This window comes from Eucyclogobius newberryi, unplaced genomic scaffold, assembly GCF_026437365.1.
Source record: "Eucyclogobius newberryi isolate DKJ021-1_F unplaced genomic scaffold, fEucNew1.0.hap1 SCAF_4, whole genome shotgun sequence".
NCBI lineage: Eukaryota > Metazoa > Chordata > Actinopteri > Gobiiformes > Gobiidae > Eucyclogobius > Eucyclogobius newberryi.
In genome coordinates this window covers 8,124,393-8,139,819 of record NW_027316056.1, presented here as the reverse complement: position 1 = coordinate 8,139,819, position 15,427 = coordinate 8,124,393, and the positions used below count along the sequence as shown (strand labels likewise).

Here is a 15,427-nt window from a genome sequence, read left to right as displayed (position 1 = left end):
CTCCCCCGTACGCACCCGCCGTGCTCCGCGCCTCACCCGCCGCCTAATGTTGGCCTAATGCTCGTTGCTGAGAGAGTTTCAAAACAATGACTGCCACAACGATGTATTGAAGCTTCAAAGCAACAAAAAGACGAAATGTAGGTTCAACCCCCCAAGACGAAAAATATTAAGTCTTTTCAGCTTCAACCCATTTTGAGATGATCCCTAAGGACACTCTAGGATGGTTCATTGGTAAATCTGCTTTTCTATCATTGACCAATGACTGTTTTATTGATTGATTTTCAAAATCAACACTTTTGTTCAGAAACTGCTGAACTGTTGTTATTTTGGGGTTTATAAAAATAAATTGAATTGAATTGAAGTAGAACACAGAAACTCTGAGAACTCACTGCAAGAAAACATGGAGTGATAATGGATTAGTGCATTTATAAATCCTGTCAGCAATTGTTTAGCAAGACTTTCACAATGGTACTGTTCCCTAAATTGTATCTCAGAAAACTGCTGATTTGAACTTTCATTTCCTTTATTTGAATAAAACATTGTATCCCACTCCATTAAAAGGAGGCGTCCTCTCATCTCTGCAGCTGGAGATCTTCATCCAACTTGAGCAGCAACAACCTGCTCATCCAATCAACGGTAACACCTTTATTTACTCTTTTGATCTGCAGGTTTATGGCGTAGAGCGCTTAACATTCAATTCTTACAAGATGTTTTGAGGCAAGAATGCAATTTAATAATAATGATAATGTTGTATTTACAATACATTCAAACTATATCAATTTGAATAAATAAATGATCAAACACGATGTTTCTAAGAGTATACAATCAGACTCCTGCAAACTTAATTCTCCACAAAGGCAGAGCACATAACGGTTCGGCCCATGGTAAATGGCCTTTCTGTCAGGAAAACGTTACAGCGACCAGCCCCAGTGACTTCAGCCTTCCATCAGCTGCTGGGGGACTATCATTGTTCATTATGATTGGAGTATCCAGGCCTACTTTAAATGGCTCATGGGATTCTCTTTGGTGTCTCTTGTGCAGATGGCCTCGCTGCTTTGGACTGTGCTTCTGACCACACTGCTGTGGGCTCAAACTTCTGAAGCTGTGGATGAGACAGAGCTGGCAACAATCATGACCCAACTCCTCAATGTGTAAGACTAACAACTATGTATATACATATATATATATATATATATATATATATATATATATATATATATATATATATATATATATATATTGTTTTAATATTAAATTTGTTTTTAGTTGATCATTTTCTTATTAATATAAATTAATGTATTATTGTCAACACATGAATGGGATTATTATTATTGTTGTTATTATTATGAATAATGTTATAAAAATGTAAAATGAGCATTCATTTATTGTAATCAACATTAATTGCAATCATTTTTGCAGCTATCGACCAACTTATCGGGTGCATGGGTAAGTCTCAGCTTTATTTAAAATCAGGCATAAATTCAAGTGATTCTAATTTGAGGTGTTTCATCTTTTAATAGCGACAGTCCTACCTTCACTCTAGCTGTGAGTATTCCATTCAACCCAACAACCAGACGCTATGACTTGAGCCAAGTGACTGCAGTGGACAACGGCCAAACTGTGAGACAAGGGCTGGACAACTGTGAGGTGTACGTGGGCAACAGAGTGATGGGCGCCACGCTTCTCAAATGGCCCGATACCAAAACCCAGTGCCCCAACGCCATCATACCAGCGCATTGGACTTTTGTAAGAGAACTGTGTCCAAATGTTCAGACGTGGGCCGATTTAGACAGTGTGTGCAAAAGCAGCATAAGCAAAAAACTTGCCAAGTCGCCAAACGGTGCAGTGGATCATGCAGAGTACCGCGTGTTGTCTAATTTTAACAATTTTCTCAATAAGCGTAACAGTGGGCAATTCAACCAAAACGACCTGATGTTGTTTTACTCATACAAATCCCCATGCGACACTAGATGTGCAAGCCTCACCAACAATTGGAGAATAATCCAATCCATACAGGGCATCAACCAATGGCCCAACCATGTTCTTGTTTTTTCAAACATCTTTGTCCCGACAAGAACTAACCTAACCCCAGAACAACTCAAAACGAGTCGCAGCACTGCACTCGCCAACCTCGGGGGTGCCATAAACGGTATGGGAAACATCTATCGCTGCCGTGTTGGGGCCAATCGCTGCTCGAGCTGTGCCGGGACAACAGGTGTGTCTGATGCCTGTGTGAGCGACGACACGCGCAGCAGAAGTCCCTCCCCAAACGGAAAGTAACTGCAGCAAATATCCAAACAGAATGAAAGAAAAGCAGTCGGACTTAGTTAGTTCTAAATGTTTTGTTCCCAACCAGGAAAGAGTGAAATTTTAGCCGCGTTCGAGATAAGCAAGACATGATCCGATTGGTGTTGATTAACGGTGGAGTTTATGGTTTAACTCAAAACCATTAAATAAAAAAGTAGTGCAAAAAAACAACAACTTTTAACTTTCACCATATTTTCTGTATGATTTAGCTTCAGAAGTGGGTTATTGGGTTTTACGCAGTGATGAAAGTAAATGTAACTATAATCCACCTCTGTAATGCCTTTAAGGATATTTTTGTTGCTGATTTACCGTCGTATGCAAATTGATGCTTGTGTTGTGATGGCTTGTCTTTTAGCTGAATCAATCTTTTTTTTTAATTTTAACAATCATTGTAATCACATTGAGAGCATGTTGATCTACTATTCTACTTTTTCTTTTCTTCATGTACAATTACAATAAAAATTAACTCAGCATTGAACCATTGTGTATTTCAACGATTGCATTTTTAACATTTCAATCCGTCATACTTAAGTTTAAGCCTGCACTATAGTATATTATCCTGTACTTCTAGTTCTTGCAGAGTTTTGGTTTGGCTCCTTAAGCTACTTGTTTTTGGTTTCTATAGGTTCATGCCAGACATGTGACCTGTACTCCAGCAGCCATCTTGTTTCTAGTCCTAATTAAACACATGTCAACTCCAAAAGAAATCTGCATAAACAGCTCAAATATCAGAGCCACAGAGCGCCGTGCATCTTCATCTTAAAGCCAACAATTAACAATTAACAGGTTACAATCGGATGTAGATGGCCCATTACATGACAGCTAGTAAACAAAGAGGGTAGTGTCAAGTGGAACCAAAATCCACCCTCACAATATATATTTGGTTTGGTAAAGAGCATTTTAAAAACTATTTCTTGTGAGGTCAGATCATAATTTTGCTGTGAGCCTTAAGAGGTTGGAAGGGAAAGGAAGTTATTCTGCAAACTTCATAAAGCAGACGTCTCAGTGTGAGTCCAGTGTTGTCTGCGATGGTGTGACCGTGAGCTTTTATTTCCCTTTTTGAGCACAAATACCAAAAGCTATGACTTTGAAAGGGTGAAGGACGAGGACCGGGTGAGGGATGTGAGAGCGGCGCTGGACGGCTGTCGGGTGGGCGAGGGCAGCAGAGTGAAGGGTGCCAGGGTTCTCAGACGGCCCGACGTCATACAAGTGCGGAGTGGACGTTTGTGAAACCCCGACGTTAAGACGTGGAGGGATACGAGCCAGGAGTGTGCAAGGCGTCTTTCTAAAGCCAAGTCTCCAGTAGATCCGGTAGATCACGCCGAGTACTGCGTCTTTCAAAGGCTCAACCACGTGGGCTAAGAGCTTAACACAATATATGTTTTTAAACCCAATTGAAGCTGTTTTACTTGTACAAATCCCCCTGCGACGCTCGATGCACAAACCCTGCAAACAGATTTAACATTGTTGAATCCATGAAGAGTATCACTGCCTGGCACTATCACGTTCTTGTCTTTTCCCAAATATTCGTGCAAAACTAAATTTGATGACATTCGACTGGAGAAAAACCTGCTGCATCTCGCTTGTGACCCTCGGAAATGCCATAAACGGTTTGGGCAAGATAAGATAAGATATTCCTTTATTGTCCACACATGGGGAAATTTCATTGTTGCAACGCAGGTAGATACAGAGGAAAAGGACAGATAACTTATAGGAAGTTTAAAACACACTCTTAATAGAAGAACTCTTATAAACAAAAACTCTTATAAACAAAAACTCCTATAGACAAAACCTCTAATTTCTTAATAAGGAATGGAGGGGAAAAATAAAGATAAAATAAAATAAAAACTGCTAGCGTTTTTATCTTCTTACAGCTGCATATCCGGGTCCCACCGGTGCACAAAATGCACTTCTAAAACAGGAGTCGCCGATGCCCAGGACCTTGTGGATCAAACAAAAAGTTTGCTAAATTAAAATATATATATATATATATATTTATCAATATTTATATGTGACTAATCTGTGTTGCAACGCTGGAATTTCCCCATTGTGTAACAAATAAAGGTTATCTTATTTGGCATAATATTACTTGTACAAGCTTTTCTTTTTTTGTTTTCTTTAAAAGATGTTGTGGCCACAGGCTTTATTATTTTCTATGCTCTTTTGACGCTGTGTCTAACTCGGAACTCCATCTCCCAGAAAGCCTTTCTGCAGCGTCACCGGTCACATGATGCGTCACGTCCTCTCACGTGATCAGTGAAAGACAAAGATGGCGGACGTGGACGCGGCCAAGTCTCTGAGCGGTTTGCTGAATGGAATCACTCAAAATGTTTATTACAACAACCCCGAGATCACAGAGGAACTTCTGAAGAATGAACTCTACCCGGAAGTGTCAGCGGACGAGTTTAGCGCGTTACACGAGAAAATGAGAGCTCTGCTTAAGGTAAAGCTGCTATTTATGTTCTATATTTGTTCTCTAAAGCAATCTGGACCAAACCTGGACAAATTAAGACAAAGAATTAAAGTAATAATCCTTCTGCAAAGTCAGATATTATATACTTTAATTTATTTCATCATCTAAGCAAGATTTACCCACAATAAACCTCGATTTAATGTATTACTAATTGAAATTAACCGTTATTATGACTTAATTATTACATCAAATCAATTCAAATGATCAAGAAAATTCATCTGAAGTGAAGTTAAATCCTTGTTCTCTGTTGTTTCTTGTCGTTTCTTCCTTCACAATGTTGTTCTTTTCCTCACTCATAGTGTTTGTCATTATTTTGTCACTAAAACTCATCAGCTTGAACTAAACTACAAGTGAAACGATGTCATTCGTTAAGTCGTGTTTAAATACACAACATGTTGTAAACAATCTCTAGAAGCTTCAGTCGCCGTATTTTAACTTTAACTTACACTAAACCTAAACTCAACTATTGAGACTTTTCTCCTAAAGTTGTTGACTCGTTAAAGGTGAGTTCCCTAATTATGAGGTCGTTCTGTACATACAGTGTGTATCATCACTGTGTGTGTTACTTCTCACCACATACAGTGTGCATCATCACTGACAGTGTGAGTGTGTGTTACTTGTCATCACATACAGTGTGTATCATCACTGACAGTGTGAGTGTGTGTTACTTGTCATCACATACAGTGTGTATCATCACTGACAGTGTGAGTGTGTGTTACTTGTCATCACATACAGTGTGCATCATCACTGACAGTGTGAGTGTGTGTTACTTGTCATCACATACAGTGTGCATCATCACTGACAGTGTGAGTGTGTGTTACTTGTCATCACATACAGTGTGTATCATCACTGACAGTGTGAGTGTGTGTTACTTGTCATCACATACAGTGTGTATCATCACTGACAGTGTGAGTGTGTGTTACTTGTCATCACATACAGTGTGTATCATCACTGACAGTGTGAGTGTGTGTTACTTGTCATCACATACAGTGTGTATCATCACTGACAGTGTGAGTGTGTGTTACTTGTCATCACATACAGTGTGTATCATCACTGACAGTGTGAGTGTGTGTTACTTGTCATCACATACAGTGTGTATCATCACTGACAGTGTGAGTGTGTGTTACTTGTCATCACATACAGTGTGTATCATCACTGACAGTGTGAGTGTGTGTTACTTTCTCATCACATACAGTGTGTATCATCACTGACAGTGTGAGTGTGTGTTACTTTCTCATCACATACAGTGTGTATCATCACTGACAGTGTGAGTGTGTGTTACTTTCTCATCACATACAGTGTGTATCATCACTGACAGTGTGGTTCTGTGTCAGGCCATAGCCTCGGCGGACATGGACCAGGGCCAGTTGGACGCCTTCCTCACGGCGCAGACAAAGAGGCGTCAGGGTGGGCCGGGCCTGAGCTCCGAGCAGGCGGCGGCGCTCACTCGCTTCTGGAAAAGTCACCGTCCAAAAGTGCGAGAGGCACTGCTGAGCCAGAGCCGCTGGGAGCCGGCGCTGAGGGGCCTGAGCTGGAGAGTGGACGTCCAGGCTGCACATGGACGAGGAGACCAGAGCGGAGCCGTCGCTCTGGTGGAGCTGGAGCTGGGACGAGCTGGAGAGGTTTGTGAACGCAGAGAATGATGTCATGAGTCTTAGTCTAGCGTATTCCATGCTCATTAAGGATGTGCATTTCTCATGTTCATAGTGTCACACAAATATAGTTCAATAGCAATCATTCAACAAAGATCAACAATTAAAAGTAAACATGTACACACAGCTTAAAAAGGAAGAAGTGACACTTATTTACCCCACAACTCATTATTAAAGCGGTTACTGTAGTTACTGTACCAGAAGTGTCACATATTGAAGCATCTACAAATCTGAAAAACAACAGTGAGTCGTTTTATTATTTAAGTTTAAGTCACCACTGCTTTAATACGGCTTAAGAACATTAAAGGTTGAATGGACAATTTTTTTGGCCCAAATCTGAGTCTTATTTCCTCGTGGCGTGGACGGCCGATTAGTCCTGCCACGTATGAATCATAAAACACACCTATCGCTCACCTGCAGCCACGTGCGGCTCGTCCCACGTTTCCGCGAGTCTAAGCGCATTGATCTATCATAATATAGTTCCATCAGTGTACGGGACAAAATGAAGACGGAGAAAGACTGTTCGAGCTGACTCAGAAGAAGACGAGAGATGCGATGCGATCCGTTGCGCTAATAAACAAACGCACGTGTGTGTTGTATCAGTCGCATGTGCACTTCCACCTGAGTTCTCAAATCGCCGAAAAATCGTCCATTGCACCTTTAATGTTGGGTCTGTGCCACTGTGTTTGTGAATGAGAGCGTGTTCGTGAATGAGGGCGTGTTCATAAATGAGGGCGTGTTCATAAATGAGGGCGTGTTCATAAATGAGGGCGTGTTCGTGAATGAGAGCGTGTTCATAAATGAGGACGTGTTCGTGAATGAGAGCGTGTTCGTGAATGAGGGCGTGTTCATAAATGAGGGCGTGTTCGTGAATGAGAGCGTGTACATAAATGAGGGCGTGTTCGTAAATGAGGGCGTGTTCGTAAATGAGGGCGTGTTCGTGAATGAGGGCGTGTTCGTGAATGAGAGCGTGTTCGTAAATGAGGGCGTGTTCGTAAATGAGGGCGTGTTCGTAAATGAGGGCGTGTTCATGAATGAGGGCGTGTTTATGAGGGCGTGTTGGTGAATGAGGGCGTGTTGGTGAATGAGGGCGTGTTGGTGAATGAGGACGTGTTGGTGAATGAGGGCGTGTTTATGAATGAGAGCTTGTTCATAAATGTGGGCGTGTTGGTGAATGAGGGCGTGTTGGTGAATGAGAGCATGTTGGTGAATGAGGGCGTGTTAGTGAATGAGAGCGTGTTGGTGAATGAGAGGCGTGTTGGTGAATGAGAGCGTGTTGGTGAATGAGAGGCGTGTTGGTGAATGAGAGCATGTTGGTGAATGAGGGCGTGTTAGTGAATGAGAGCGTGTTGGTGAATGAGAGGCGTGTTGGTGAATGAGAGCGTGTTGGTGAATGAGAGCGTGTTGGTGAATGAGAGGCGTGTTGGTGAATGAGAGGCGTGTTGGTGAATGAGAGGCGTGTTGGTGAATGAGAGGCGTGTTGGTGAATGAGGGCGTGTTGGTGAATGAGGGCGTGTTGGTGAATGAGGGCGTGTTGGTGAATGAGGCCGTGTTGCTGAATGAGAGCGTGTTGGTGAATGAGGCCGTGTTGGTGAATGAGGCCGTGTTGGTGAATGAGGGCGTTTTGGTGAATGAGAGCGTGTTGGTGAATGAGAGCGTGTTGGTGAATGAGGGCGTGTTAGTGAATGAGGGCGTGTTAGTGAATGAGAGCGTGTTGGTGAATGAGAGGCGTGTTGGTGAATGAGAGGCGTGTTGGTGAATGAGAGCGTGTTGGTGAATGAGAGCGTGTTGGTGAATGAGAGGCGTGTTGGTGAATGAGAGCGTGTTGGTGAATGAGAGCGTGTTGGTGAATGAGAGCGTGTTGGTGAATGAGAGCGTGTTGGTGAATGAGAGCGTGTCGGTGAATGAGAGGCGTGTCGGTGAACGAGGGCGTGTTGGTGAATGAGGCCGTGTTGGTGAATGAGGCCGTGTTGCTGAATGAGAGCGTGTTGGTGAATGAGGCCGTGTTGGTGAATGAGAGCCGTGTTGGTGAATGAGAGCCGTGTTGGTGAATGAGAGGCGTGTTGGTGAATGAGAGGCGTGTTGGTGAATGAGAGCGTGTTGGTGAATGAGAGCGTGTTGGTGAATGAGAGCGTGTTGGTGAATGAGAGCCGTGTTGGTGAATGAGGCCGTGTTGCTGAATGAGGCCGTGTTGCTGAATGAGAGCGTGTTGGTGAATGAGAGCCGTGTTGGTGAATGAGGGCGTGTTGTTGAATGAGGCCGTGTTGGTGAATGAGGGCGTGTTGGTGAATGAGAGCCGTGTTGGTGAATGAGAGCCGTGTTGGTGAATGAGGGCGTGTTGTTGAATGAGGGCGTGTTGGTGAATGAGGGCGTGTTGGTGAATGAGAGCGTGTTGGTGAATGAGAGCGTGTTGGTGAATGAGAGCGTGTTGGTGAATGAGGGCGTGTTGGTGAATGAGGGCGTGTTGGTGAATGAGAGCGTGTTGGTGAATGAGAGCGTGTTGGTGAATGAGAGCGTGTTGGTGAATGAGAGCGTGTTGGTGAATGAGAGCCGTGTTGGTGAATGAGAGCGTGTTGGTGAATGAGAGCTGTGTTGGTGAATGAGAGCTGTGTTGGTGAATGAGAGCTGTGTTGGTGAATGAGAGCGTGTTGGTGAATGAGAGCCGTGTTGGTGAATGAGAGCGTGTTGGTGAATGAGAGCGTGTTGGTGAATGAGAGCTGTGTTGGTGAATGAGAGCTGTGTTGGTGAATGAGAGCGTGTTGGTGAATGAGAGCGTGTTGGTGAATGAGAGCCGTGTTGGTGAATGAGAGCCGTATTGGTGAATGAGAGCGTGTTGGTGAATGAGAGCGTGTTGGTGAATGAGAGCGTGTCGGTGAATGAGAGCCGTGTCGGTGAATGAGAGCCGTGTCGGTGAATGAGAGCCGTGTCGGTGAATGAGAGCCGTGTCGGTGAATGAGAGCCGTGTCGGTGAATGAGAGCCGTGTCGGTGAATGAGAGCCGTGTCGGTGAATGAGAGCCGTGTCGGTGAATGAGAGCCGTGTCGGTGAATGAGAGCCGTGTCGGTGAATGAGAGCTGTGTTGGTGAATGAGGGCGTGTTCATAAATGAGGTCGTGTTGGTGAAACTCTAAACTACCCCACGTCGTGTTTTCTCCTCTCAGAGTGCAGAGTTTGTGTGTTTGGAGATGGACGAGTCCAAAGTGAACCATTTGCTGAAGAAAATGGGCGACATTCAGCAGAACATCGAGCGGATCATCCACCGCTCGCCACAGAAACCTGACCAGGCCTGAAACCAACTCACAACCACTGAAACCTGCCTTTATCATTCCAGCCTCATCCTGGGACACATTACATTTAGATTTGTGAAAAATAGACTCTTTATACTGTTAAAGTGAATTTATTTCATTTATTATTGTTATTATTATTATTATTATTATTATTATTATTATTATTATTATTATATGTGTAAATAATGACTTGACAATGACATTTAATCAGTGTTTGTTGCCGGGCGATCGATTTAAATGAATATTTTTTTCTGTTGTTTTGATTTGCAGAGTTTAGAGTATCACATTTTTGGCCTGTCATTAAAACAATTAAAATGACACAATAAAAAGAGCAGTTTGAACATACATTGAACAGAAAAGTATAAAGTGATATTTCTGCTTTTTTATGGTTCATTTTCTCAAAGCTGGGACTTGAACTCAAAACCCTTCAGTCAGAATGTCCCCGTGAACGTAAATATATCCTCTCAAACATAAAAAGTACTTTATAATGTTCAGTTCAGTCAATAAGTACAGATATGTGTGCATAAAAATACTGAAGTTAAAGTTTCAAAGATGTAGTAAAGTAAAAATATCGTAAAAACGACTTGAGTAAAGTACAGAGATCTCAGAATGTAACTGAAGTACTTTTCCTTTAGTACTTTGATACTTTCCACCACTGATACTTGAAATCTCTATTTAATCTTTATGTGACAATTGTTTACTATTAAAACTGCAAATAAAAGACCTTAAACGTGCCTTTGTTCCCGCGGCTCGGAACGTTTTGAAAAAAAAAAGTTTTCCCGCTGCCCAGTTTTCTCACATTTTAACTATATTTTTGAAAGTAAATCCATCACACGTCACATACTTTAGCAGAACCTCAAAACCAGGCTCTAAATGTAACATTAAAGGGCACGTTTGAATGTAGAATTGGACTTTTCAGAGCCTTTAACCGTTTTCTGACATCAAAAACACTTGGAATTTCATGTAGTGTTTTAAAGTCCTCTCCCCTCCGAGCGCCAAAAACACTCCGTTCTGAATCTCCCCGATGTGTCGCATCATATTCTGGCTCTGAAATCTCCGGTGCTGTTTTTAGTCCATAAATCATCTCCAGACTCATCACAACCGCGCGGGTTAGCTTACGTTAGCATGTCAGGTGAAAGCTAGCGTTTGTTTGTCTCACCTGTGTAATTCCCTCTGCCGCCAGCAGATGGAGCCAGACAGCATTTTCTAGCGTTTTAATGTGAAATAAACCCTGATGTTTTTTGTACCGCTGTTTATTGTGAATGTTTATGTCAATTTACTTTTTCGTTTACTCAAATACATCCAAAATACATCCTGTTTTTATTGTTATTTATCTAAAATATCAGCAAAATTTAGCAAGAATTTTAATGCAAGTGCAATTTTTGTATTTCATTTTATATATTTATCAATTTATATATATATCAATTTCTCGACGTTTAAGATTCCCCTGCAGTGTCTGGCCTTAAATATGATTGCAATAACTGTGATTTCCCTCGTCTCATAATCCTTTGCTTATTGGAGCTTGTTTCGTCCAAAGAGGCTTAAAGGTTGAATGGACAATTTTTTGGGCATAATTTGGCGTGGACGGCCGATTTGTCCTGCCACGTATCAATCATAAAACGCACCTATCGCTCACCTGCAGCCGCGTGTGGATCGTCCCACATTTCCGCGTGTCTAAGATAAGATAAGATAATCCTTTATTGTCCCACATGGGGAAATTTCATTGATCTATCATAATATAGTTCCCTCAGTGTACGGGACAAAATGAAGACGGAGCAAGACGGTTCTTCTGACTCATAAGAAGACGGAAATCTACGGGAGACGAGAGATGCGATGCAATCCATCACGCTAATAAACAAACACGTGTGTGTTGTGTCAGTCCACACGGGGGAGTGGCATGCGCACTTCCGCCTGCGTTCTCAAATCGCCGAAAAATCGTCCATTGCGCCTTTAAACTGATCGAGTTATCAACAATCCGGGCTCTAGTTCTTTGTGGTTGACACAACTCTGAATTGTATTTATTCCGAAAAAGCACATAACAATGTACAATATCGTTAAAAATATGTGCCGAATTAAAAAAAGCAACAAAGAAACACCTAAACCTTCATTTGTATCGATCATATAGTGAAAATAACTTCCTACTTAAAATTACTCTATAAATAATACTATGAATATAATTTTCCCTTCATTGCACAGATAAATATCAATGCGCCATTGTTATATTGTCACATTGATTTGAGTCTCATGCTTAGTTTATATCTGTGGTTTATATATTTAAGTATGTGAATAAGTAACGTATTCTGTGCTGACAATACCTCCTGTCGCCAGCAGAGGGCGCACTGTGTATTTAAGACACTGCAGGTGAATCTAGACTGTCGAGCATGTGCTGATTTGCTGTGAGGCTTATGATAGGGAAAGGGCCGGGTTGGCCTTGTGGTTTCGGAATAATGGGCGGGAGTTCAATCTGCGGAACGTTCTGGCGATCCAGTCACAGGGTTTGTGTCAGGCTGTGGTTGCTTACTTATGTAGCACAGGGCTGGGTAAACGTTTATAGAGGTGGGGGGTGTTGGAGACTGAGCCGAGGATGAGGAGCAAGAGGATGTTCTAACGCGCTTTGACTTCATGGGCCTAGAAACGCCAAAGTGATGGAAGAAGGACTTCTAACCGAACGTCAAAGAGGGCGAGGAAGGTGAAGAAGAGTCTCCCTGGAATAAAGCCGGTTGGTCTCTGACACAACGGCGGTTCTAAGGGGATGGAAGACGTTCTAGACGGCGTGGAGGAGCAGCCTTTTCTGCCTGCACGTGCCCGGAAACGTAAAAAGTCCCTTAGCTCGTCCGAGGGTTCTGGGAATGAGCAGCAGGATGAGGCTGAAGCTATTGATGTCCGGGGTGAGAGCAGAGACTGTAAGGTGATCATAAAGCTTGCACAGGATAGTGCATCCTTTAAGGAGTGGAATTCAGTGGCATTGTCAAAGAGCCTAACTGTAGCTGTGGGAGTGATCAAGAGTGCGAGTGTCCTTAGAGATGGCTCGCTGCTGGTCGTGTGCAAGGACGCGGCTCAGCAACGGAAGGCGATTGGAACTAAACGTCTGGGTGGAAAGGACATTCTTGTGTCTAATGCTGAAAGAAACACGGTCAGAGGAGTTATCGTAGGTGTACCTACGGCGACGTCTGTGGATGAAGTTAAGGAGAATTTGACGGGAGTTACGGTGGTGGACGCTAGGCGTTTGAAGGTGACCCGGTTTGGGGTAAGATGTGACAGCTTGTCGGTAATGGTAACACTTGAAGGGAGGTGCCTGCCTAGTAAGGTGTTCATTGGGTACATGTGCTATAGCGTCAGGCCATATGTTCCGCCGCCCCTGCGTTGCTTTAAGTGCCAGCGCTTTGGGCATATTGCAGCGGTCTGTAGAGGGAGGCAAAGGTGTGGTAAATGTGCAGGAGATCATGAGTATGGAAAGTGTGACGTGGGTGCAAAACTGAAGTGCTGTAACTGTGGGGAAGAACATAGCTCTGCCTACGGGGGATGCAGGTTTAGCAAAAGAGCTGCTGAGGTGCAGAAAATAAAGGTCTCTCAAGGTATATCCTATGCAGATGCAGTCAAGAAAGTTTCAAGTAACGAGTTTAGAGTAAATACAGAGAGAGGAGCCAGCGCTGCTCCCAGCCAGGGCGAAATGAGAGAGGCCAGCGTGGCTCCCAAGAAGTGTGAAGGTTTCAAGAGTGGAGGTCCCAAGTGTGCAGGTTCCAGAATTAATGAGAATACCCTGGTTGTGGATAGAGAGGATTTTGTACTCTTTATGGTGGATGTTGTAAACTGTGCTGCTCAGACTCAAAGCAGAACTGAAAGGATCAGGATCATTGCTAAAGCTGCAGGGAGATTCCTTGGAACAAAGGAGCTTGATTGGGCAGATATAGAAAACAGGCTAAAGGCGCTAAATGGGAGTCGGAGTGATGGGGGTCTGCTTGTGGGGAGTCAGAGTGATCAGAGTGACGAGATGGGGGTGGGGGTGGTCTCCTGTCCTCGTCCAGTCTCGTAGATGCACGGCTACCAAGCGGCGACATCAGTGGACATATTAAAGCCTATAGAATGAAGCCTGAAGAATAAAGCTGTACGGTGGAAGCACCGAACGTCAAAGAAGGAGAGGAAGATGAAGAAGAGTCTCCCTGGAATAAAGCCGGTCACAAAGACATATCATGACCTCATGGGCTTTGTAACACCAAAGCAATGGAAGGAGTACTTTTACGGACTACGACAGAGTCTGAGGACTACGACAAAGTCTGAGGAATAAAGTCTGGCGGTAATGCAACAATTGGATGCCAACCGCCATAAAACAACAACAACAACAACATAACCTCATGGGCTTTGTAACACCAAAGCAATGGAAGGAGTACTTTTACGGACTACGACAGAGTCTGAGGACTACGACAAAGTCTGAGGAATAAAGTCTGGCGGTAATGCAACACTTGGATGCCAACCGCCATAAAACAACAACAACAACAACAACAACAACACAACAACTATTCTAGTCACAAAAACACATCATGACCTCATGGGCTTTGTACGCCAAAGCAATGGGAGGAGTACTTTTACGGACTACGACAGAGTCTGAGGACTACGAAACGTCTGAGGATTAAAGTCTGGCGGTAATGCAACACTCGGATGCCAACCGCCATAAAACAACAACAACAACAACAACAATTTTACGGACTACGACAGAGTCTGAGGACTACGAAACGTCTGAGGAATAAAGTCTGGCGGTAATGCAACACTCGGATGCCAACCGCCATAAAACAACAACAACAACAACGGTTTCAGAATAATGGGCGGGAGTTCAATCTGCGGAACGTTCTGGCGATCCAGTCACAGGGTTTGTGTGAGGCTGTGGTTGCGTACTTATGTAGCACATGGTAAACGTTTATAGAGTTGGGGTGTGTTGGAGACCGAGCCGAGGATGAGGAGCAAGAGGATGTTCTAACGCGCTTTGAACTCATGGGCCGAGAAACTCCAAAGTGATGGAAGAAGAAGGATACAACAACAAAGACATCTCATGACCTCATGGGCTTTGTGACACCAAAGCAATGGAAGAAGAACGTTTAAGGAATACATGCGTTGGCGGTGACGTCATAGCTGGGACGTCCCCATAGCGGCCATTTTAAAAGGGGCACGCAATATATAAAAACCAACACGACTGCATCCTTTTCTACGGCATCATGAGTTACGAATACTTTGATTCTTTAGACGATAACGGCAAACTAAGGCACACGACAAAGCTCTCATTTCTTGGTCAGTCAACAGAGCGATGTCCTGACAGATTAAGCAGGTTTTTGGCATTTTGGCCTCATATTTCCTGGATTTCGTATGTAGTAGAAGTGCTGTTGTGCCCCTTTCAAAATGGCGGACTCGGTTGCCACTGCACAAGTTCCCGGATGTGCGAACGCATGAATACGACAAAGTCTGAGGAATAAAGTCTGGCGGTAATGCAACACTCGGATGCCAACCGCCATAAAACACCAGATAAGCCTTTATTTGTCCACACAATGGGGAAATTTAGGTGTTGCAACGCAGTAGAAACAGATAACTTATAGGAAGCTTTAAAAAACTCTTAGAAAAACTCTTATAAACAAAACTCTGGGTACTCATTGCCGCCAGACTTTATTCTTCAGACTTTATTCTTCAGACTTGTTTTTTTTTTTATGGCCATTCCTTTCCACTT

At 43.3% G+C, this 15,427-nt stretch overlaps 2 protein-coding genes across 2 annotated transcripts; both read left to right on the top strand.

Annotated features, from left to right (window-relative positions):
- Positions 1 to 571: 571 nt before the first annotated feature.
- Positions 572 to 2,746, top strand: LOC140378103 (uncharacterized). Its single transcript, XM_072463774.1, has 4 exons — positions 572 to 636; positions 1,042 to 1,151; positions 1,420 to 1,446; positions 1,521 to 2,746. Exons 2-4 carry the CDS (start codon positions 1,042 to 1,044, stop codon positions 2,278 to 2,280), a joined length of 897 nt encoding a protein of 298 aa, XP_072319875.1. The 5' UTR covers positions 572 to 636; the 3' UTR covers positions 2,281 to 2,746.
- Positions 2,747 to 4,554: 1,808 nt separating this feature from the next.
- Positions 4,555 to 9,768, top strand: commd1 (copper metabolism (Murr1) domain containing 1). Its single transcript, XM_072462871.1, has 3 exons — positions 4,555 to 4,750; positions 6,115 to 6,402; positions 9,592 to 9,768. The coding sequence occupies exons 1-3, from the start codon at positions 4,577 to 4,579 to the stop codon at positions 9,718 to 9,720; spliced, it is 591 nt and encodes a 196-aa protein (XP_072318972.1). The 5' UTR covers positions 4,555 to 4,576; the 3' UTR covers positions 9,721 to 9,768.
- Positions 9,769 to 15,427: the final 5,659 nt, after the last annotated feature.

Coding starts and splice junctions, on each gene's coding strand:
- LOC140378103 (XM_072463774.1), top strand. CDS start 1,042: ATGGCCTCGCTGCTTTGGACTGTGCTTCTGACCACACTGCTGTGGGCT. Junction 1,152..1,419: donor ATGACCCAACTCCTCAATGT/GTAAGACTAACA, acceptor TCATTTTTGCAG/CTATCGACCAACTTATCGGG. Junction 1,447..1,520: donor CCAACTTATCGGGTGCATGG/GTAAGTCTCAGC, acceptor ATCTTTTAATAG/CGACAGTCCTACCTTCACTC.
- commd1 (XM_072462871.1), top strand. CDS start 4,577: ATGGCGGACGTGGACGCGGCCAAGTCTCTGAGCGGTTTGCTGAATGGA. Junction 4,751..6,114: donor AAATGAGAGCTCTGCTTAAG/GTAAAGCTGCTA, acceptor GTTCTGTGTCAG/GCCATAGCCTCGGCGGACAT. Junction 6,403..9,591: donor AGCTGGGACGAGCTGGAGAG/GTTTGTGAACGC, acceptor TTCTCCTCTCAG/AGTGCAGAGTTTGTGTGTTT.